The following is a 24968-nucleotide window of genomic DNA, read 5'->3' as shown; positions in this document are numbered from 1 at the left end:
ATTCTATACCACTGAAGCTTCCAGACACTCTTCAAGATCAGCCTCATGGAGAGTGCATTGCAATAGTCTACTTGGGAGGTGACCAGGGCATGAGTAATTGTGATCAAAGTCTCCTGATCGGAGGAAGGGTGTAAGTGGCATACAACAAGAAGTTACACAAAAGACCCATCCATACCACAATGCCACCTACTCTTCAAGCAGAGTTGTGAGTTCAGAATGGCACCACCAATACATTAAACTCATTTTATTTGCCATATAATAGCTCCAGTTACAAAACTCTCATGTGCAATAAATTCATTTTTTACCAGTACAGCAATTTGCTCCAAGAAATTAAAAATTTGGCTGATATCATGTCACAATGCTGCTATATCCTTACATAATATACATTACCCCAAAAGATATATTCAGACATCACAATATATTAACCATCAAGTTCCTTATTTATATTCTGCTATTATTGAATGAAATGGTAATCATTAACTAATGCACAACAGAAAAAGATTTATTATCTTTGATTACTGGAATTGAGGCTTATGCTGAGATGAGTCACTCCTGCTGTGACCACCTGTCACATAGTTTCCACCTGGGAAGACAGACTGCCTCTCTGTTACTTTTCTGCATCTCCTAACAAGAGGCCACTTCGGATGTGAAAGGCAAGATATTAGTTTTGAATATGGCCAATCAGTTCCATGGAGTTAAAAATGAATAATATTTGATTTTTAAATTCAGAATATTGACATCATAAAAATAATGGACATGTGCAGAATTATTTTTTGTCAGTTAGAACTTTCCTCCATCTTTTAGTATATCTAACCATATTTTTCTGCCCATTTTTTTATGTACAAAATGCTCATGAGTTTTAGGTTCCTTTTCCAAATAAAGTACCAGAAAGATGGTATAGCAGAAAATGTCCTTTCAGTGTCAGGGAGAAGCAACAACGCACATCAATTAATGTCAGTGGAGCTTGCATAGTAGCCTAAAGTTGAATGGATCAATGAATAAAAAACAAACAAACAAATAATTAATTAAATGATAAATAAATAAAGTTCTGAGATATAGTGCAATAGTGCAAAATAGAGAATTTTATTGTATGCTGAGTATGTTATGCAAAAAGCAATCCAACAAAATTACATCCATGACATTCCTCTTGATCAAGCAAGAATATCGTAGCTCACTGAAATGCAGGAAACGGAACAAACTGTTTGTGGGTAATTCAACTTGCTCCTGAGTGCGTAGTTGTCCTGGAACAAAAGATTATCATTGCTCTTGCATATCCTATAAACTGAAATCTACTGAAATCCTATAAACTGAAATCCTATAAACTGAAATCCTATAAACTGAAATCCTATAAACTGAAATCTACTGGTGCACAATACAGCTGCAAGTCTTTTCAAGTACTGTATGTTATTTTCTGTCCAGTTGGCTTCAAGATGGCAGCAGAAGGTTAGTTCTGCTGAAAGCAAGCACCAAAATAACTATGGAAACTACAAAACCAAACGATGTGACAGGTCCTTCTGAACATTCATGCTCAGAACAGCTTCGTATATCTGTATAACTTTCTGATAGATGCATTGTTAATTTTCCCATAGTACTTTTTGCTATACCTGTCACTATTCAAAAGATTTCCATACATTTTGATTATCTCTCCTATTCTTGATTTAGCTCCGATCATTTAACTCCTCTGAGATATTCTTATACCCCTTTATTAACTCCAAGAATGTTTGTTGTTTTTTAGATGTATTATACTCTTTCCAGAGTAACATTCAGCTCATATTTATTTCATCTGTCTTCCTTTATTTGATCTACTATTTTCCTTTACTTAATTCCATCCTCTAGGGTCTCGGGTTTTCTCTATCCTTCTTGACAGATTCCACTCTCTCTACCCAGCAATCCAATCTATGTAAGGCATTCTGCTCTGATTTACCATATCTACTACCTACTCATGTCTTAATCAATCCTTTTTATTATCAAAGCAGTTAAGATGGGATACAGTGCAGAATTTGGTAACAGAACCCTTTAGAGCAGGGGGGTCAAACTCAAGGCCCGGGGGCCAGATCCAGCCCAGGGGGTGCTTAGATCTGGCCCATGGGGCCACCCTGGAAACAGAGAAGGACCGGCCTGTAGTGCCTCTGCCCGCAAAAACAGAGCTTGGGCGGGCTGTGTGTGGCCTTCCCGAGCTCTTTTTTTGCAGACAGTGGGTTGCAGGAGGCTATCGCAGCTGAAAATGGAGCTCGCGAGGGCCGCAGGCATCACTCCCAACTCTGTGTTCACTGGCAGAGTGTTGCATGAGGCTGTTGCAGCCAAAATGGAGCTTGGGAGCCAGTTTTCGCTGGCAGAACACTTGGGCACCACAGGTGCCCCCGACACAAGTGATGTCAAGCTGGCCATGCCCACCCTGGCCATGCCCACCTCGGGACCCCAAGGTCAAATACAACCCTGATGTGGCCCTCAATGAAAGGGCCACATCCCTGCTTTAGAGAGGGACACCCCTGCTTTAGAGAAAAATCGTATTTGGGAGACAGTTTTTGAAATGACAGTCACAACTTTAGGGATATATTCAAACCAAGAATGGCAGACTACATGAACACCCATGCTTAATTGGAGCAAAAGTAGGGTGGACAAGACACTATTCCCAGTTCTTCTTATATCTACACTACCATTATTCCTTTTCCTTTCCCCAAGTGTTGGGAGAAAATTTTAGAATTCTCCTGCTGTTAGGAGAAATTACTGAAATTGCTTCTGCCATTACTCATTCCTTCTTCTCCAAGGAGGTCTCTCTTTCCTTGTGCAAAAAAGAATGAGGAAAACGAATACTGTATTTTAAGTCAGATAATTAGAATGGTTAGGCAGGGAGACCCAAGTTCTGATCCATTCTTAGTCATGGAAGATCACTGGAAGATTTTGCACCAGTTGCTCCCACTCAGCTCAACCCTCATAGTGATGTTGTTGTTGTGTGGAAAAAGCTGAAAAAACATTATGAATAATATCTTGAGTTCCTGAATAAAATACGGGATGTAAATCAAATGAACAAATAATGCTTGATATTTTAAACTCCTTGAAGATTTCTGAGCATATGGTAATGGGAAAAGGAATATTTTCTACACAATTACTTCAAGTTTTACTGAACACTATTTTAGATGATCAACTTGGCATGAATGAAAATATGTATTTTTATTCAAATGTTTCTAAAAATATTATAACAGATTATTAGTTTTATTTTGAATTTACCATAAAAGTTCCACAACTTTAGAAATTTAAGAAATCTGAAACAAGATGATCTTTGAAATAGAAACCTTACTTTTAATAAACCCATGATGTCCAAACCATGATGCTTTTGCTTCTAATGTTTAGTATTTCTAGTTGATTAAAAATTCATTTTGGGAGGTCTTTGCCTTGAAAATAAGACAGGAAATATTTGCTGCACAAACTCAATAGTTACTTGGGATTTAATCTGTCAAACTCAGACTGATTAATTTCTCAAGGCATGCTCCATGTCATGCTTCAATGTTTCCTGAGGCCTGCAAGTTATGTAAAATAACTATTTTCCATTTTTTTCAACAATGATTGAAATTCAGCAACAGCTAACTTTCCTTGCTGAGGATTCAAATTCTGAACATGCATATAGGATAAAACAATATAAAAATATAAAGAAAGTTTCCAATAATAAAAAATGACTAAAAGTGATGTTTAAAATTAAATGTTACAACCCCTAACATTTATATTTCATGCTATATAATTCAACAATGCAGGTGAATAATGGCATATCACAGAAAGAGTAAGGTTTGCTTCTATTCTTGGGATGATGCTTAGAAATAATATTTGACAAATAATATTTATCTTCCATATCTAAACAACCTTCACACTGAGAAAGAAATTAACTTAACCAACTGCAGGCCAGCATGAATATTCCAGTTTACAGTAAATAATGTCAGCATCTCTATATTACTGACATCATATTTTCCAAATGATGATAGGTCACCTTACTATTAATTTCACACATGAACATAAGTAGTAAACATTCAAAGCATTTTTCTTAATGAAGCCATCTGGTGCTTCCTCATAACTGTGTAATGTTTAAGCTTCCAAACGAAATCTAATGGCAATAATACACAAAACCACTGACATTTACACTGAGGAAATTTACAGCCATCCATCAACTCAGAACAAATGTATCTGCATGACAACTAGTGGTATAAAATCATCAGCTGCCTGAGACAAGAATAACTAGTTTTGGCCCATGCCTGTTCAATAGAAATTATTAATAACTTAATGTTTGAGCAATAATGCTCCTTGGGGAAAAAACTTTGTTAAACAAAATTATTTTGATATGAAAATATTATAGTGTTTTTTGACATTTTAAATCTGCAATCTTTAACATATGTATTAGGCAATAAATTCCATTTAATTCATTGGGACCTATGTTGATGCTTATACAGCTGACCTCTGTATTTCTCATTCTAAATTTATTTTTATAAATACTGAAAATTCCCTTTTTTCTGAAGACAATCATCTTTACTTCTTTTTTACTGGGGTTTGGGTAGGGCAGCATGTATTATAAAAGTGCTTCAGCAATGAGCCACTTCCTATAGCAAAAGGCCTCCATATCATTTTGAATTAAAAAAATAAGTGACAGAGAAGAGGACCATTCATTGGCTATGAAATCACCCTGTACTTCATTCAGGAGTCTGACATTTATCCTTTTGTAGTCAGCCTTAGTAGTCCCAGTGCTTATTTGTGATGCTTCACAGTTACCCCCACGTTAGTTAAAGATGTTAGTATTGCATTAAGTTAATTCTAATGACCATTCATGTCTCAGAACGCCAACAAATTTGAAAGTAAGTGCTTACTGGTAATAGCCATGCAATATAAATTATCATTTTTTCCTGAGCCTCATATTTTACTATGATTTAAAAGTAACAGTTATTCAAGCATGGGATGAGGCAGGAGGTGTACAAGCTATGATTGAAGAAATTCATCGACTCTAATCACTTCCTCAAATATTCCATTGATGAGATTATGTCTCATGTATATTTACAGGGCAAAATTCCTTAGGCAAAAGTAGTACTATTAAGTCTTAATGGTTCATTAAATCAATACCAATGTTCACAATTGACCCTCATCAGCAAGGTGTCAAGAACAATTATATTTCCTGGTTTAGAGGGAAAAAAAGATTTATTCAAAAAGAAAGGAAGGCAGGTATCTCTAGAATACAACTACAAAGCCGTTACATCTAAATAATATATATGAACCAGTGGTGGTATTCAGCCGGTTCGCACTGGATCGGGTGAACTGGTAGCAAGAATTTGGCGTGGGTCGCTGAAACAGTAGTAAGTTCTGGCTGGCCACGCCTCCCACCTGGTCGCCCTCCCACCCGATGCTCACACACACCACCCGCCTGCCTGACATTCACCTAAGGTATTTCCCAGCAATTTCCTGAAACAAGTTTACAATAAAACCACAGAAAAAGGGGACGTAATGAATCAGTTGAGAAAAATCCATAAAATGGTGAGTTTTTGTGTATGTTAAGAAACAGAGTAGTCAGAAAATAGATGACCAAAAAATGAGCAGAGCTTAATTTTGTCAAGTTATAAATACTGAAATGTTTTCTCTGTGTTATATAAATTCTTAATTCATACTGTATATTAACAGGAAAAACTTGTATAATTGTGAACAATCTGTCTAATATTTTTCAAATCTGTTATTGATAATTTCCTTTGGACAGCAATGAAACTCTACCTAATTGAAAGCTGGTTAACATATTACAACAATATCCCACCATTTCCCATCATTTGCAAAACAAGCCCAAATAATTTTAAATGACAAAACTACTAATTCTATTTACAATTTTTTAATCTGTCATCTATATACTATATTAATAACAAAATAGTTACAAGAAGAACAGCAGTGGTGGGATTCAATTTTTTTTACTAATGGTTCTGTGGGCATGGCTTGGTGGGCATGACAGGGGAAGGATACTGTAAAATCTCCAGTCAGAGGTGGAATTTTCCGGTTCTCTGAACTACTCAAAATTTCTGCTACTGGTTCTCCAGAACTGGTCAGAACCTGCTGAATACCACCTCTGAAGAAAAACCCTCCCTTTAACAAACTGTTATTATAATGAACTTGTAGAAATTTTATCTCACACACACACACATATATTGCAATCAGATTCATCAGATTCCTGATTGCAATATACACTCGTTCCTGTCCACAATCTGATGTTTGTGCTACCAAAGTTGGTTCTTTGGCAGTCTTGCTTCCTGGATTTGAATGGGGGCACTCAGGAATGACCCAAGATGACTTTTGGTTGGCTGGATGACTTTTGGATGGCTGTGGAGGAGGAATCTTGAAGATTGCAAATTCCTGTGAGAGCAGCTGAAAAGTAATTTTCCCACTTTTTCCTATCAGCAGATTGTTCTCATAAGCAAATCTTGATTTTAACATCACTTTTAAAGCTTTTGTTTTGCTTTGTTTTTTTTTTTATCTTTAAAAATTAACTGACTGGCTGGATGCTATTTTATTTCATCTCCCTGCTAGCTTTTATCTGCTTCTTTTGATTTTTTCCTTTCATATCTTTGGCTGTTTTCATTAACTTCTGCTTTTCCGTAAAAGGAATGGGACTGATTATTAGAAAATTCCAAAAAGTATTCCTTCCTCGGGCTCCTTGGGCTGTTCTCGGCATTTAAACCTCCTTTTTTAAAACTTCTGCATGGAGACATACTGGTGGAAGGAAATGTTTTTTTTAAAAAAAAAAAAAAATCTGAAGTACTACTGCATTTTGGCATACTTTGATTGGAACAAAAGGGCTAGACAAGTTTCAATCTACATTTGCCTTTTGTGTGATATGATATTCTCTTTTATTCGAAGTCCTCCATGATTAGAGTTTCTTCAAATTATTTGCCAAGCTTCCTTTTTTGGTACTAATACAGTGGTTGGATTCAAATTTCTTTACTACCAGTTCTGTGGGCGTGACTTGGTGGGCGTGGCAGGGGAAGGATACTATAAAATCTCCAGTGCTGGTTCTCCAAACTACTCAAAATTTCCACTACTGGTTCTCCAGAACTGGTCAGAACCTGCTGAATACCACCTCTGTACCAATAGTCATCCCCCATTCATTTGTTTAGCCATATATTAGTCACTGCCACTGCCACTTAATTAGTCGCAGTGATTTTGGCTCCAAATTGGATGACATTTCAGAAGGCCAAGATAATCCTTTCTCAGTATACCATTTTCTTTAGGCTATTCTTCACTGGTTTAGAAACAGAATCCATGGTCTTTATGGAGTGTTATCTCATTTTTTTTCATATAAATACTTGGAAGTTCCCTGACAGATGACATCTTTGGAGAAATAATCAGCATTGCTATAGAAGTACAGTATTAGCTATTAGTAACTAGGTTATCTTACTTGGAAGGGAATAATTTTTCAGATTTAGCTCTTTAGCTCAAGGAAGATTTTATAGGATGTGGCTGCATTCCTCACTTGTCAAAGAATTTCTAAAACAACTGGTCTTGCCAAATTGGCTTAGCCTGAATTAAGTCGGGAATTAAAGAAATCAAAGTCAGCATCTTTTCTGGTTTTGCTTATATGATGGAGAACTGAAGCCCTCTGCACATGAAGCTAACCAAGAATTTCTGGGTGGAATGATTATGACTACACAAATTCATACGTAGAATGCACAGAAGCCAGAAGAATATTGTTTGATGTGGCAGATTTTGTCCAAATAGCAGGAGAAACATCTCTGAAACATCTATATCACAAGTTTGAGAACTGAGGAATAATAAAACACAAAGAACTGGTAGCCAGAACAAGTAAACAAGAAATTAATAGAATTTATTATGCATTATAGAGTAATTATTCTTGTTAATTATAACACTCATTGTACGTTTATATAGATAATTAGTTAATTACATAAAACAGATGGATAGCAAAATGCTCCCAGATGGTGAGACAATAAAACAAGTTGACAACCTACTGCTTATAATTATAAAAATAATTATGGCTCTTAAGCTAATTATACATACTGGTTGAACTTCATTTTGCCATATTGTCTATATATACATAACCACCCACCACACAGACATGTAGTTACACACACATATCTCAAAAGGCAGATTCCTGGAAAAAGTAGAAATTTTCTCAGTAGAAATTGTTCCTTAACAAGAACGTTTACCAAGTTTCATTATATCTTACTGAAGGATTGAGTTATATCCCTATCTCCAAAGAATATATCTTCCTTGAGAATTCTCCAATCCACATAATATTTTCTCAAAATTTTCTGTCTGAAAACTTTTTCTTGGACTAATAAAGGAAGAATCTTTCACTAATTCATTACTTAACTCATTGCACTAAATAAAGTACTCTTTCAAATACTGGAAATTCCTATAGGGAATAAGTATCAATTCTTCATTCTTGGAGTAAAAATCATGCTCTTCCATTTGACCATTCGTTATATTACAAATTTCCAAACATGCATTGCTAGTTCAGAAAAATGAACAGAAAGTAAGTGTCACATTATGTAATAAAGCCAATTATATAGACAGGTTGGAGGTGTACATGAAATTAAGAAAATGTTTTGCTTTGAACTCTGTAACAGACTATTGCATTCTGGAAGAATAGCCACACTGTTTTGAGTTAGCCACTGCAGGACAAACCAAAACCCAGAACATTTTGGTCTTTCCAGTTTTGGAATACGTAAGTATGGAAATGCTGATGCCTGTAACCTCTTCTCTTTCTCCTGCAGCTCCCAGCATGACTTGTCCTACTGTTTCACCTACCCATTCCCTATTTTATCAGTGACTTCCTTTCCCTCCTTCCCCTCAGCTGCCACACCTGATATCCCCACATGATATATCACACTGGCTTACCTATTCTCTGACTTCCTACTGTCTCTGCTTGTTGTTGTTTTTATACTAAGCAAGTAAATTTATAAAATTTATATAAAATAATAATTATTTAAATTTATAAAACAAATCTGAATGACTAAACCAGTCTCTAGATCCATTAATATTCAGCTTTGCGAATCTCAAATTTTCAAAATTTGTGTACATTGTTTTAAATCAGAGAGCTGCAGAAGTTAAAATCATAAAAATAAAAACAATGGATAATTGCAATCTAGTTCACATATTGCTATTGTTTAATTTTTGTTTTCATAATTCAGCTTGTTTTACTACTACCAAAACTGAGTTGAAGTATATACAAATATTGCATTATGTTGCTTAAAATAAATATCCATTTTAATCCTACCTCCCTCAAAATTAAAAATACACTTGTATAGTAAAAAAAGCTTCTATGTTGGCTGTTATCCTTAAATATACAAGAGGCAACTCTAAGAGCAAAAAATCACTAATATCCAGCAACCGTGTAAAGAGATCCCAGTTAGTTCGCATCATGAAAAGCAACAGATGGCACACTTATATGCATTCCACATTTTCATCCTCAAAGCACATAGACCCATATACCACCTGGCAAGATGAATAAGGAATTAGAGAATGTTAGGGAGGAAAGGCTACCAGTAATGATTAGTCACAATGCCTAAATGGAACCTGAGGAGCAGTATGTCACTGAATACTGGTTGCTGAGACAGGACTGTGAATTTTCCAGGCACATTTGGCTGGTCACAGCGGGAAATGGGAAACTGGGTTATACAAACCTGTGTTATGATTCAATTGGGCTTTTTACAATGCAGAACTTCCAAATGCAGATAATCTATTTGATGTGATAATGGGGGAGAACGGGATAGCAAGTGCAGGACTGGGATTTATCTTCCTGGAAGGATGCAAAGGGCCTGATTAAAGTTCCATAATGCAACTTTGCTTATTTTAATATAACAAAATTATTCTCGATCAAATTTTAATAATAGAAAATCTGCAGCCTGTAGTTGTATTTTTTAATGGAATATATAGAAAATGATACAGCTGACTGTGAACTGTAAGGGCATGAACATGAGGTTCAAGGTAATTAAGAAGCAGCCAGCAGCATTAAGGCAGTAATGTCATCCCATCTGCCAAATTCTACATTTAGCTGGAGCTATGCCTTTTGCTTGCTTCTGCTTTAGTTACCCACCTGATCCTTAGAGACTTGTTTTGATGGAGCATTTATGCCAAGCTTTTCCAGAGGATAGACAATCTGTCGTCTTGGTCGCACGGGAACCATGTAATGTAGGGCAGATGTCAGGGAATGGGCACAGGGATTCTGGTACTGAAGGACAACAAGCTATATTTTAGCACACAGAATGTCAGAAGAGTGCATCACAGATGTCTCTGCTTTGTGAATATAATAATCCTTTATCCCTTTGATTAAAACCTGGAATAGTACCTCCCCCTCCCTCAAAAATAAAATAAACACTCATATAGTAGAGGAATCGGTTGCAGTTAATTCCCTATCCTAATGAAGATAATTATGAGAGTAAATTATATTACTATCTCACTGGGAATGACAGATAAACAAAGTGGTTTGGTTTATGGGATTTCGCAGCACAAGAAGCCCCCCTCAGAGGAATATTTTTCTTTACAGCAATCACGAATCTTCTGCATCCAACCTTATTAAGCAATGATACATGCATGCTTTTAACCTTTGCTTATTTTACAAAACAGATAAATGATGCTTTCATTAAAATGGTAAATTACAAATGCTAATGAAATAGTATTAATACTAAGAAATATTCTTATGCTTACATAAGTACAAAATAGGAGTGATTGTATTACAGTGAATTCACTTTACAGACTTTATATAAACCATAGGAAAGATGTAATAATTAAAACTGCAATAATGTCAATAAAAGATCTAGAGTATTTCCAAAGTCTTTCTGCGCATTCACTAAAGCATTTTTTGTTTTAACTTTTCAACCTGCTCCTAAGGTTTGGGGAATCATACCGTCAAAATTTAAAGCAACACAACTTTGAAATTTCAGCTCAAGGTAAAGAAATACAAACAACCTGTATGCCCGATCCAGGCATGATATAATATCCATTATGTTAGTTGTTTGTTTGCCACTCATCTTACAGCAAATGACACTGAGAATTTATTATAATTGGCAGAAGAGTCCTCCTATCTCCACTTCAAATCTGCTGTGCTGGCTGATCAGAAATGGAAGTTGTCCACTATTTATTCTCAGCTCCTTAATGTAGATCTTCAGAAATTGTCAAAATTGTGTTTAATTGTTATTGCCTTATAGAATCCCTGGACTTAACTCTCATGTTTATGAAGGCTGTTTGGTTATCTCTGTTTCAGATTAGAGTTAGATGTTTATTGTGTACTGTCTTTATCTTAAATTAATAATAAGTCTATTTGAGCTATCACGAGCTTCTTTAGATCCTAACTACCGTATTTGCCGGCGTATAAGACGACTTTTTTGCCCTGAAAAACATGCCTCCAAGTGGGGGTCGTCTTATACGCCGGGAGGACTCCGACTCCCACTTCGAGCTTGAGTTGCAGCCGGGAGGAGGCTGGGGGAGCGGGGTGTGTGTGTGTGTGTGCGCGGCTGTAGGTTAAGGATGGGGAGTCCCGGGTGGGTTATCAGGTTTTACGGTGCTTCCAACATGTGCGAACGGTGGGAGAGCGGAGAAGAGAGCGAGCGAGCGCCCGCTGTGTGAAATCCTGCCGTCAAAGCAACACTGGGGGAGGCAGGGTATAAATTTACCAGGTTAATGTAGCAATGGTGATTAATGCCCAGAACATTGTTTGCGGGTATTGGGGTGTGTGTGTGTGTGGTGGTGGTGAGGAGAAGTTGTCCTTTGAATGCGGAAAAGTAGGTGTGACCTTGTGTAGGAAAATAAAGAGATCCTTTTTAGCGTGTTTGGCTTCTTTGCCTCCCTCGTTCGTTTTGACGTGGAGATAATGGCCTTCGGGCGGGAGGGGAAGAAAACGGTAGCTGGATCATTTCAAATTTCACTTACTCTCCTGCCTCACTTCAATATGTCTGAGCGACTCCAGATACTGGAAGACTTTTTGAATGAAAGTGTTACCTCCATTTTTTTTTTTTTAAAGAGGGCCACTTGGGGGAAAAAAAGATTCTAAGGAATTCCTTGTTTCTTGATTAAAGAGAAGGCATTGAATATACTGTTCCTTGGCAGCCTTTTCAGTGTCCAGGTTTTTGGTGTGTGTGTGTGTGTGTGAGAGAGAGAGAGAGAGAGAGAGAGAGATCAGCTGTATTGAGAAGAGAACGTTTCCTGTGTTCTCATTTTATTTACAACATATTTTACGCTTAATGGTAAGCAATGAAAAATATTTTTAAAACTCATTTCTAAACTCCATAGCTATTTGCATATTCTTGGTTCAAAATTGGATTAGCTCATTTCAAAATTGTCCAAAGCAGAAAAGTGCGTCAAAAAAAAAAAAATTGCAAAAGTGGAAGGTGTGTGGAAGAGGGGTAGTCTTATACGGCGTATATAACAAACTCTATATTTTGAGTGGAAATGTTGGGGGTCGTCTTATACGCCCAGTCGTCTTATACGCCGGCAAATACGGTATTTAGATTCCTAGATATTTAGATACTGGCTATTTTCCTTGTAAGAAATGACACTTAACAGCACAGTCTTGAATATGTTTTGAAGTAAATTCCAGAAGATTTCTTTGTAAGTACTGAACAACTTTTTAAAAATATTTCTCAATATTTTTATACTAACAACAAAAAAGGTAATAAATACAAATGGAGGGAGTACATTTTAATGAATCTCTCTCCCTCAGATCAAATATTAATTCTTATATGTGTTTTAAGAATGTTACAATGCCTATGTAGCAGCTTTGTATGTTTATTTTGTAGCAAATGTCTTGCAGTTTTTATTTTATCATAATTGATTAAAAGTCATTATTCTTTCTTTTATCCATTTCACAAATTACTATATAGTTCATACTAGAAGTGCACATATTATATTTTTGTGCACCAACCCAACAAAATGAAGACACAATTTAAAAAATAAATTAATTTTTAAAAAGGTTGCATCTTACCTTGCCTTCTACAGGTTGGGGATAAATAGGATAATAGAGGCAAGATTTGTAGGCTAACCGAAGTATCTCCTTCATAAAATGTTTGGCATAATGGTGAAAAATTGGATTGAGAGAAAAATGGTAAAGGTGGCCATGTTCTTCCTGCTGGTAATGACTGAAATAGATAAAATCTTCAATGTTGTAATGTGAGCGAATATATTCAATGTCCTGGAAAACAATTCAGGAAGTGATTAAGGAGGAGTTCTGCATCTTTGCATCAATACTATATCCTTTTGTCTGCATAAAGATATGCCACTATTAAGAAAAAGATTCATTTAGAAATCGTTTCTTGTGTTCTTTTCTCCTCAGATTTCTCCTTGCAGTGAGAAGGAAACTAGGATCCAGACCATGTAAACAAATATATATTCTTCTCCAGCATTATCTGCAAGATGTATATGTGTGTGTATGACAACAGGAAGCTGATGGATGGAATGTCACAGTGCAAACTTCACTTCTTTTGTAAATGCTTTTTGTGGATTTTAGTTCTGCGTTTAACACAATTCTTCCACATAGATTAGTGTCTAATTTCTGGACCTTGGACTTTCTAATTCAATCTGCCTTTGGATTATGGATTTCCTGTCTGGCCACTCACAGAGGGTCAGATTAGATAATCATACCTCTTCAGCCCTTATTCTTAACACTGGTACACCACAGGGTTGCGTGTTGAGTCCCTTACTCTATACTCTTTATGTGCATGACTGCATTCCCACTCACGCTAGTAATACTATTGCTAAATTTGCAGATGATACAACAGTGGTGGGACTCATCTCCGGGGGGATGAGTCTGCCTACCGAGATGAGGTGGACCGGTTGCTTTCATGGTGTGGAGACAATAACTTGGTCCTCAACACCAATAAGACCAAGGAGCTTATAGTGGATTATAGAAGGAACAGATCAGACATCCAGCCCTTGCTTATCAATGGAGACCGAGTGGAGCAAGTGGCCAGTTTTAAGTTTCTGAGTGTTACCCTAAAAGAGGACCTGACCTGGGGTGCCCACATTGCAGCCCTGGTCAAAAGGGTCCAGCAGAGATTATACTACATGAGACTTCTCAGAAAACAACAACTGAATGAAAAACTGCTGGTGACTTTCTACCGCTGCACCATAGAGAGCATTTTAACATACTGCACTTCTGTATGGTTTGCCAATTGCACAGTGGCAGATAGGAAAGCACTCCAGAAGGTTAACATCATTACCCAGAGGATCATTGGTTGCCCTCTCCCCTCTTTGGAAGAGCTTTATAGCTCCCACTGCCTTAAGAAAGTTCAAAACATTCTCAAAGATCCATCTCATCCTGGGAACCCTTTTTTTGAACTATTACCATCTGTCAGACGGTACAGAATAGTAAAAACAAGGACAAATAGACTGAAAAACAGCTTCTATCCCAGGGCAGTAGCTCTTTTGAATTCTGCTGTATAGTGCAGTGTTGGTGCGGTGTCGGAGGTTTTCGGTTCAATGTGTGGAGGGTGAAGGATGTGTGTTTGTGTTTATTTTCATGGTCATGGTCATGATGTGCCCTGAAGATGGTGTTTGATTTCATTGTATGAGGTGCAGTGACAATAAAGTAAACTAAACTAAACTAAATGTGCTGAGGTTGCACAGATGTTTAAAAGGAATGGGATTTTCCAATCTATAAAAATAATTACAAATATGAATACATACCATTTCATTTCTAATAACAGATATTCCAATGATTTGATTCAAAATCTCTGCTACAAATGCCTGGACTGGTGTCCCATCCTGAAAAAAACAAGCAAGTTGGTACCAATTTTTTTCCCTTTACTAATTCAGAAAACATTGATTGACTGATTGCATTTCTATCCAGTTTTTCTTTCAGGAACCCAAGGTGGCATACACACACACACCTTCTATTTTCCCCATCCTATAAAGTGGGGTGGCTCTGGTAATAAACATTGCTTTAGTCCATAAGATTTACTGTACATCTCAGTCTTCAGACTTCTTGTCTACTGGAGAGTTCCTACCTGATGATAAATCTTGTACTAGTGGCAATGCAATTTAGAGATTGTGCTGATGTACTATACGCTATCCACAAGAGACAGGGATGATCTCTGACTCAGTGTTGAAGAGTTTCAATCTGGTGGTCCTTAAAGAATTTAATATGCCTGCTTGGGCAGTTCAATATGGTGTATGCCAATCAGGGGTGGGATTCTACCAGTTCTCACCTATTCACTAGAACCGGTTGTGTACATTTTAAGCAGTTCTGAGAACCGGTTGTTAGGAGAAATTACTGGCCTAATCCTTTAAGGAAGGCAGGAAGGAAATATTCTGGTGTTGCTTACAGAAATTGCCTCTCCGTTAACCCTTATTACATTCTTGGCAGGACTAGACTTCCTGTCTCAGGAACGTCTTTTGGAGTTTTTTTCCCCTCCTTTGCTGGTACTTTGCTTGTGTGGAGTGACCATTCAAAGTTACAATGGCACTGAAAAAAGTGACTTATGACCCTTTTTCACACTTACAACTGTTGCAGCATCCCCACAGTCATGAGAGGCCATGCGAGGAGATGCGTGCATCGATGTGAGTGATGTTGAGTTGGCCACGCCCAACCAGTAACATGACCACCAAGCCATGTCCACCTAGGCCACCTAGGCCACCTAGGCCACCCCAACCAAGCCACAGAACCGGTTGTTAAAAAATTTGAATCCCACCCGATGCCAATTATAGGTTCTCCCAGTATATCATTGCCTAAACTATCTAAACAAGACAGAAAGATGATAATATGAAAATGGAAATATATTATCTATCCTGTTATCATGTTCAGATTACTACCTGCTGAGGTGAGGTTTAGTATTATGTAAGATGGATAAGTAATTAAAATGATCCATCCCTATAGACTAATATTTGTTTTCCAGAAAATTCCAGTGGATTTTTTCAATTTTCAAAAAGAGCTGATGCTCTTGTTGAAGTGCTAATCACACTGTAGTATATGGTGTTGACATAGGCCATTGACACGACTATACCCAAGTGCTCTTCCTTGCATATTATTTTTTTTCAAATAGTTTAGATGATGGTAACAAGTAGAGCACAGTGAATACAAACTCATGCTATTTTAACTAAATATAATTTAGTGCTCCTTAGTAAACATATTCTGGAGTAGTCAGAATGACAAAAAAAGTGTTTTTTTTCCTCTCAACATCTTTCATCTTTACAATGTTCTCCAGCAGAGCTGCTACCTTCTGACTCTTAATAACAATTGATAATGTCCACTAGTTTGCTGTGATTTATCTGCTAGATCCTCTGAGAGTAAAGGCATTTGCATTCATTGTGATTTGCATTCCTGGGTTAATGTAGAAATTTCTAGAGCATCATGGTCTTTAGCTGTATCGAATAAGTTCCAATTGTTGAGTTTTGAAGATATGGACAGGATCCTTGAATAGTTTTGACCAGGAACTCGGATGCTCAATTCTTGTGCACTTCGCCTTGTTAGATTTAGTAAGGACAAAGTTGTCAGTTGAGTACAACAAACCATTCTTTCTTCCTTCAGAGAAACTATTACCACACTCTTTGAAAAAGAAAGAAAGCAACCCAAATCTGAACTTCTAAGTTATGACACAGATCTTCTTGAGTTCAATTTTAATACTCAGACTACTTAGTACCTGTAGTGGAAGAACAACTAAAAATATCACCTGGTTGACATCAATATGAGGATGACACCCAGCTTTACTAATATTTTTCATTTAAACCATACTGCTTGGCATTGATTGTATAATGACTAATAATTAATCTCATTCCACACAAGATATAGACACTGTTCATTTGTAATCCATATGTGCATATGAATGTGTTCAGTTCTGGAGAGGGTTGTGTTACTCTGGAAGATTAGAAAATCAGTCTTGTGGATGCTTTTGGAACTACTATTGTAACTGGACACAGATAGCCTTGCTGCTCAGAAAGACCTTTATTTCTACAGATTGATATACTAGCTGCAATCCTTTCTGTGATAGGATACACTGGCATCCACTATGAATGCTCTGGTAAGCTACAGAATAAACTAATGTGATATATTGTGGGAGCAGCTATTTTTGAAGGTAATTCAGTAGTTTCAGTTCGTAACTTGCAATTCTAGTTTCGATTATCTGGGCCTAGGTAATATAATCATATCATGCCAGTAATCCATCAGCAACATGCTGATTGCCAATCTATTTCCAGGCCCAATTCAAGATTTTCATACTGGCCTGGATGCAGACAATCTAAATAACTTTTCCCTGCTTATATGTCTGCTTGGGTCCTTCAATCAATTTTAGAGATGAAATGAAATGAAGCCGGCAGCTGCAAATAAAAGGGCTCTCTCAGATATGGGATCCTCCTGCTTGTGGAATTTCTCTCCAGACAGGCAGATTTCCAAGTACATTAATGTATTTTTAATGCAGGCATTGACGTTCTTGTTCTCCAAGGCATCTTATTGATTTTTATTCAATCAGATTTATTAATTACATATCATAATGTTTCTTTCTTTTTTAAAGAAAGTGTAAACTACTCTATAATCTACCCAGAGCATTTCTATTATTGAGTGAATTACAAATGATTACAATAAAATCCATTCACTATTACCTTCCTCCCCACCCAGTATTATTATATAGCACTTACTGGATCTCTTCGTGCTGATAAGTAGTTATTTAAGTCATCCAATATAGCTACGTTCAATTCCAGGGTTTGGATTAGTCTTTTAATGGCAAAGACATCAGTAGATTTTGCTGCTCTTACATGAAACGACCTGTTGAAAACAAAACTAATTCCAACAATGATATCTACTAATGTCTAATTTTTCAGATCCCAGATTTGAATAGGTAATCATGATATATAATCAGGGGTGGGATAATACCAGTTCGCACCTATTTGCTAGAACCGGTTGTTAACATTCTAAGCAGTTCTGAGAACCGGTTGTTAGAAGAAACTACTGGCCTAATCCTTTAAGGAAGGCAGGAAGGAAACATTCTGGTGTTGCTTACAGAAACTGCCTCTCTGTTAACCCTTATTACATTCTTGGCAGGACTAGACTTCCTGTCTCAGGAACATCTCTGGAGTTTTTTTTCCCCTCCTTTGCTGATACTTTGCTTGTGTGGAGTGACCATTCAAAGTTACAATGGCACTGAAAAAAGTGACTTATGACCATTTTTCACACTTACGAATGTTGTAGCATCCCCAAAGTCATGAGAGGCCAGGTGAGGAGATGCGTGCCTCAATGTGAGTGATAATGAGTTGGCCACACCCAGCCAATAACATGACCACCAAGCCATATCCACCTGGTCACATGTCCACCAAGCCACGCCCACCAACTAAGCCATGTCCACAGAACCGGTTGTTAAAAAATTTGAATCCCACCCCTGTATATAATGAATATGGTAATGATTGTCTCAAAAGAAAAAAAGGAAATGTGATTTATTTATTTATTTGACTTATGTGCTGCCCATCTTATCCAGAGGCAACTCTGGGTGATTTTACAAACATTAAAAATGATAAAACAATAAATGACAACAATAAAATAACTACAGTTAAAAGATGGGAAGGAGAGGAACACAAATTATGATACAGGGTTTTCATATCAAAGTTAGTTTGAGAGCCCATTACTGTGTTTGTTCACAGGGAAATTAAACATATTAAATCTCAGTGCATATTAACAGTATACATTTTCATCAGCCCAGTGGTGGGATTCAAACTTTTTACTACCGGTTCTGTGGGCGTGGCTTGGTGGGCGTGGCAGGGGAAGGATACTGTAAAATCTCCAGTCAGAGGTGGTATTTTCCGGTTCTTCGAACTACTCAAAATTTCCGCTACCATTTCTCCAGAACTGGTCAGAACCTGCTGAATACCACCTCTGCATCAGCCTAATATCTGTGCCTTTTCTTCATTCAATTTACAGCTGAATCCTTCCCATGAGAGATAGAAAACTCATGCCAGCTGACAATACAAAACTACTGATTTTTGAAAATTATTCAACCTGTTTTCATCTTGCTGCTGTTTTTCGGGACTATTTTCTTTCAGTATTCATAAAAAATGTTGCACAAAGAGCTAAAAGGAAAGGTTTGAAAAATGGGTATAAAAAAAAAGAAAACTTTTATTTAGCAAGCTTAGGTTGATACAAATTTTATAGTTCTATTTTTCTAGATGCCAAACAGTGCAGTTTGCTTCTATCTCTTGCAAATCTATATTAATAATATAAAAATAGCCTCTGCATATGTAATTAGTTACAATAAGCAAAATTGGTTAAATAACACTTGAAAATGTAGCACTTAAAAAAACAACAGACATTATGAAAATAACAAAATGGGAGAAAACTATCTTAGTCCGTACATGCTCATTTTCCTCACAGTAAAGAATTAACTCATTTTAGAAGCCTGAATCACTTGTCTGTCCAGATGTAAGGGCACCATTACTATTGTGCTTTGCATTCAAAATTGAAGAGAAGTATCCATTAAGCATTTCAGGCTACACCTTGTCATATTATTATTTTCCAGCCCACCCTCTTAAGTAGCAAACCTGGTATTGCATTTGCCATCTTCTGAGTATTGTACAAGGCTTTTCCTTTTTTTAAAAATAACCTTTGCCAATCAGTTTCTCATTTGGAGATTTTCCCTTTATCTTGATGAGTTTCCGCCCCCCCCCCAGGCCCCCATGCTATTTCTAGGCAGTTTGCTTTTATCCATTTTCAGCAACTCACTTTCTATTCACATATCTTTTAAACCTTCACAGTGAAAACACATTGCATTGATCTTTACTTTTTATATATATCTTCATCAGGGAGGGATTATTAGCACTAGCTTTTTATACTCAGATTTTTCCATTACTGCTCAGTTTTCTATGCGCATCCATATTTTCTTCAGAAATTATATTTTGATTTGAGAGACTTCAGATGAAAGCTGGTAGTCCAGTTTTTTCTCATTTCATGAGTTTTCTCTCATTTCTCATTCATACCAAATCTCATCGATAATACTTTCATATTGTTGGTTCATGTAAAGGAGCAATTGTTGAAACTGCTAAAATACTGTTTTACTGTTGGTTTAGATGTTTTAAGGCTTTGTGTTTTATGCTGATGTTTTAACATTTAATTTAACAATGTATTTGCTATTTAACATTTTGTTTGTTTGCTATTTTGTGAGCCATATTTGGAAAATGTATGTTTTGTGACATTTAAATAGGTATTCAAACCTATGTATAGGATGGAGCATATAATTGGGAAGATATACTCTTCAGATATACTCATATTCAAAATTTATTCCCAGTCCAGATATGCTTTTAGCCTGAGTATGCAAAATTGGTAATCCAATACACTTCATTCAATCTAACAATATTGTATGATGGTCCATTTGAGTTTAACAAATCTACATTTTAGTCCTTATATGGCATCGTCCATTGCCTTGTAAGGCTTTACTAGGCGATAATCAGCATTTTAGTTGCACCCAGGAGTGAACTGATAACTAGTGCAGTTCCTGAAGCAAGGATGACACTAAAGCACAATGTGGCCTATCTACTGTCTGTGTTGCTGTGTTTTGGACAAATGCTAAGTTCTGAGTAGTCTTCAGAGGCAGCCCCAAATACATTGCATTGCAGTAATCCATTAACAGGTGACAAGATCATGAGAATCTGTAGGAAATGGCACACCTTAATTTACAATCAAAACATTTTATCTGAAAATAGTTGTGAGAGCAAAATGTATTACTAACTTGAGCAATCCAGATCGGTGAAATACATATAGCTCCTGATCCAGTGTACAATTGCTAAAGGGAATAATCCTAACAAAACTCTGGATCAGGTGAAATTCAGGGACCATATGTGGCACTGTGATGATGCAGAAGTCTTTGTCCTAAAAAGTAGTAACAAAAAAAAAAAAAGGAAATGCAAATACAAAATATAGGATTATAGAAAGTGAGAAGTCTTTTACCACTTCCCACTTTTCCCACTTCTTTACTAAACTTTCCTAGGGTTGGCGATTTCACAGCAGGGCCTTGGACAAACTGTAGGCAGTTGAAGCACATGCAGAGTAAGGAAGGACACTAAGGCTGCCATTCCCTTATAACAATCAATCTCTGAATCCAAGCCATGAAAGAATTAATTAAATAAAAGCCACCAGGGTCATCTTGAACTCCTAGCTGGGCGGCATATACATTTAATATATAAATAAATAAGCACCATGTAGTTCTGCCTCAGAAATTCATTTCTGTTGTGCTAAGAGGGCACTCTGCTAACTCATGCTGGTTATCAGGTGGCATTGAAGACCAATGAATAGATATCATATTTATAGCAAGAAATTGATATATTATTATTATTATTATTATTATTATTATTATTATTATTATTATTGCTATCATCCAAGGTCACCTAGGGTAGTTTGTTAAAGAAGAGGTAAATGTTGGTGCTCATTTTTAACAGAAATAAATAAAATCGTCCTGCTTATAGTTTAGCATTGTGCCACCAAATTATAATGTGATAAGGAGCAGGAACAATCAAGTCTGTGAAGATTCCATTGAAGACTTGTATTAAGTTTTATTATAATCCCTCTAAAATATTTACATTAATTCAAAAATTTGGTCAATTTTTCCTCAAAAACAGTGTTGCCCTGTGCAAACAAGTAGGATATTTAGCAAATAATATTCTAGTAATTAATTTGCAAGAAGGATTTTTAAAAATTACTTTATATACATTTAGTATGAAAAGTTTAAAACCAAAATGTCATACTTACTGGGAAAAGTTCAAAAACAAAATGTAAGAAATCCAGTGACCTGTAAATAACAGCCAAGTATTTTAACAGAAATATGGTATTTGCAGCACGCAAATGCACTTTAGCCATATCCCTCAACTAAAAACCAAATATACGCTGAAGGACAAAGCAAAAAATTGATCAACAAAGTGCTTTAATGGATATTCCATTAAAGTCAGTAATAATAATCCTCTTGCCCTTCGCATTAGAGTCTCTTAATTATCACTTCGTTTTCTCTCTCCTTCCATTCACTGCAAACAAATACTTCTCATCCACTTATTTGAGCTGACTTTTACTTCATCATTCTTTTCTATAGGTCCTTTCTGCATGCATTTAAGTAGAAAACACCTTTTATCTTATTGTTCTATTATGAGTGGTTTGAGGAAACTACTAGGACCCAATGCTTCTTTGTGGAAATAGGCTTAGGAATAACCAAATTCTATTGTTTTCCTGCTTAGTTTAACTTGCTGAATTTCATTCCCCAACGGAGAGGTTTGACTTGAGCAAACTCTCAACACAAGCACAACATAAGCAAAAGTCAAAATTAATAAGGGAAATGAAGGGAAAGTCCCAGAGACAAGGGAAGAAAATCAATTAAGAATGAAGTAACTACTATGGGAAAAATAAATGGAAAGCATTAAGAGGGAGAGAAATGAATTAGAAAGTAATGGGGATTAAGTTTTTATTTTCTCCAGCATGAATAAAAGTTGAATGTGTGTATTTCCACTGAAATCTATCAAACATCACAGACATCAGCAAGATAATTTTTGGATAATTGGCTGTTATTATTTTCTTATGAGAACAGCTGAAATATGATGGCCGGTTTTGGAAAGTTTTGGTAAGATAAATCCTGATATGTTACTCATATGTTTGTATAGCCTTTTCTGCAAAAACAACCCATGGGTTTACAATATGTTTCCAGGACATCTGTTGGTTTGCCTTTGAGAGGACATTGTAGAGAAAAAGGTACTGTTACAGAAGATATCTGAATATTTCAAAAGGAAAAATGCCACACTTGCATCTTGAGTGGTAGTTTAATGGGTAAAGTTGCTTTTAAATTAAAGTGGGCAAGGTTTTTCAAGCTACGTATTGCAGTTGATTGTAGAGAAGCAGGTAAGGGAGTGCCCTCTCAAAAGTAGATGAGGCCAAAAGAATAATTGTTCATGACTCAATTAAAAGCAAAATTAGATTGAATTAATTAAAATTAAAATTAAAAAATTAAATTAAATTAAATTAAATTAGTTAGCACACTTTTAGATGATGATCCCTAATTGATGGGACCTAGAACATGTCCCTTTTACCTAATCTAATGACATAGTAGACACCCTGGCCCTAAATCATGAATGGCTTTTTAGATTATAATTATCACTTTCAGCTATACCCAGGAGCAAATTTGGAGCCAGTGCAGCTTATGGAGCAGATGTATAACAAAAAAGCCCCCCATAATTGCCCAGACCATTGCATTCTGGAACAACTGATGTTCTTTAACAACAGTCATATGTAGAGTGCCTTGCATTAAGGAGGTGACCAAAGAATGAGTTACTATAGACTGTGCCACCTAATCCAGGAACAGGCATAAGAGGTGCATAACATTAATTTGTGCAAAGGTTCCCCAGGTCATGGCTGCTATTCAAACAAGAACTGTGCATTGAAGAGGACACCGAAATTGTATATCAATTTTGTCTTGAGTAGTGCAGCCCCATCCAGAACTAAGGATGGGAAATCAGCAGAAGCAGGAGGCCCTGATACCCAAAGCGTAGTGTCTTGCTAGAGTGGATTTAAAGCCTTTTCATCCTATGCAGTCCCTGTGCATCCCTATTAAGACTTCTATGGTCTCTAGACACTAAAACCCAATCTCTTCAATGTCACTTGGCTGTCTGGGGGCAGAGACATACAGCTGAATGTTATAGTACATTGCTATTACCTCATCCCATGCCTCTGAATGACCTCACCCACAGTTTTCTTGTAGATGGTAATGGAGAGTGAGTCAAGCCCTGAGGCACCTCATATGAAAGGCCATGGGCAGACTTCTCCTCACATCCATCAGCCTTTTGAGGTAGATCAAATTAGAAAGCCAAAGTTATGAATGCATCTACTACTTTCATCATATGATTAAAATAACAGAATCTTGCATATCTGAATTTGCATCTCCTCTCCCTCTCTTTATCTTTGTGAGAACAAAGAAGGGTCAAGTTTCTTACTTTCTCAAACTATATTTTTGTTCTGGATTCAAATTTATTTTATCTGACTGTTGTATTGGTTGTGGTTCTTCCTGTTCCTCAAGGTTATTCCCATATCCCCTTACATCATCACACTGACTGGAACTGATCCTAGAAGTAGAAGGAAAACCAGCATAATACTATGTCCCAACTATGGCCAGCTAGTCAAAAGGGTATCATGGTTAATGGTATCAATGTCATCCTGTAAATGCCACAAATGAAGTAATTCATTCAGATGCTAGACACACATTCTGTACATCATAGTGACATTTGTTTGATGATGTCTCTGTGCATATATCATTATTTTGTTGACATTACAGTTTGCTCCACATTCCTGAATGGGGGACTAGGAACTACAGGCAGGTAAGTTGTCCCAACTCTTTCTTTCAGAATAAAAATGTCAATTAATTGCTAGGATTATAGTAATAGTAGCACAGAAAGAAAGACCAACTCCCTTTCCTGCAATGTTCTACCATTGCTATCCCAATTCAATGTTCCTATATAACTAAATGACTGGTACTACTTTTATCAGAAAGGTAATATTTATTTTCAAGTTCCACTAATGTACTTACATTAAAATTTATCTGCAGTGAACTGTCCTACTTATTTTCTACTTACCTATAAAATATAAATAACTTGACGTTATAAAAGCTTGATAGGCAAGATATATCTATTTCAAGTAAATAGAATACTACATAGCTCAATAATATAAAAGATGGCTCATTATTGCCCTTAAATTGCTTTAATATTACCAATATGTATCTAATATGTACTTGCCTTGTTTCATGTTGCTCATCAATACAAAAGAGCTGAATACAAAATGCATTTACTTCTCCTTTATATAGAGGATGGAAAGGTTGCATTTCAAAACTAGTACTAGGTGATGTTTCAGTTGCTTTCAGCTCCTTACTTCTGTCGCTTTCTAATGGCAGTTCTAATGAAACCTGAGCAAGTATTCCCTCTTTCTGTAATAAGAAGCAATAAAAAAGAGAGGCTTGGTTTCATTTATAGTAGAGTATCACAATATTATTCACAAAGACTTTGAGACTTCA

At 36.4% G+C, this 24968-nt stretch overlaps 1 protein-coding gene across 1 annotated transcript in view; it reads right to left on the bottom strand.

Moving 5' to 3' along the window:
* Positions 1-24968, bottom strand: part of CFAP61 (cilia and flagella associated protein 61) — a 142406-nt gene that overhangs the window by 78427 nt on the left and 39011 nt on the right. Inside the window, exons 11-17 of the mRNA XM_087961089.1 lie at positions 24694-24877; positions 21680-21719; positions 20664-20803; positions 17590-17716; positions 14647-14724; positions 12947-13153; positions 10064-10198 (exon numbers count right to left, since the gene is read on the bottom strand). Coding sequence (XP_087817215.1) covers positions 10064-10198; positions 12947-13153; positions 14647-14724; positions 17590-17716; positions 20664-20803; positions 21680-21719; positions 24694-24877 — 911 coding nt within the window. The remainder of the gene's footprint in view (positions 1-10063; positions 10199-12946; positions 13154-14646; positions 14725-17589; positions 17717-20663; positions 20804-21679; positions 21720-24693; positions 24878-24968) is intronic.

This window comes from Notechis scutatus, chromosome 3 (assembly GCF_049901735.1).
Source record: "Notechis scutatus isolate UNSWTSFEM ecotype Mainland chromosome 3, rNotScu1.2, whole genome shotgun sequence".
NCBI classification, from domain to species: domain Eukaryota; kingdom Metazoa; phylum Chordata; class Lepidosauria; order Squamata; family Elapidae; genus Notechis; species Notechis scutatus.
This window is presented reverse-complemented; position numbering and strand designations above follow the sequence as displayed.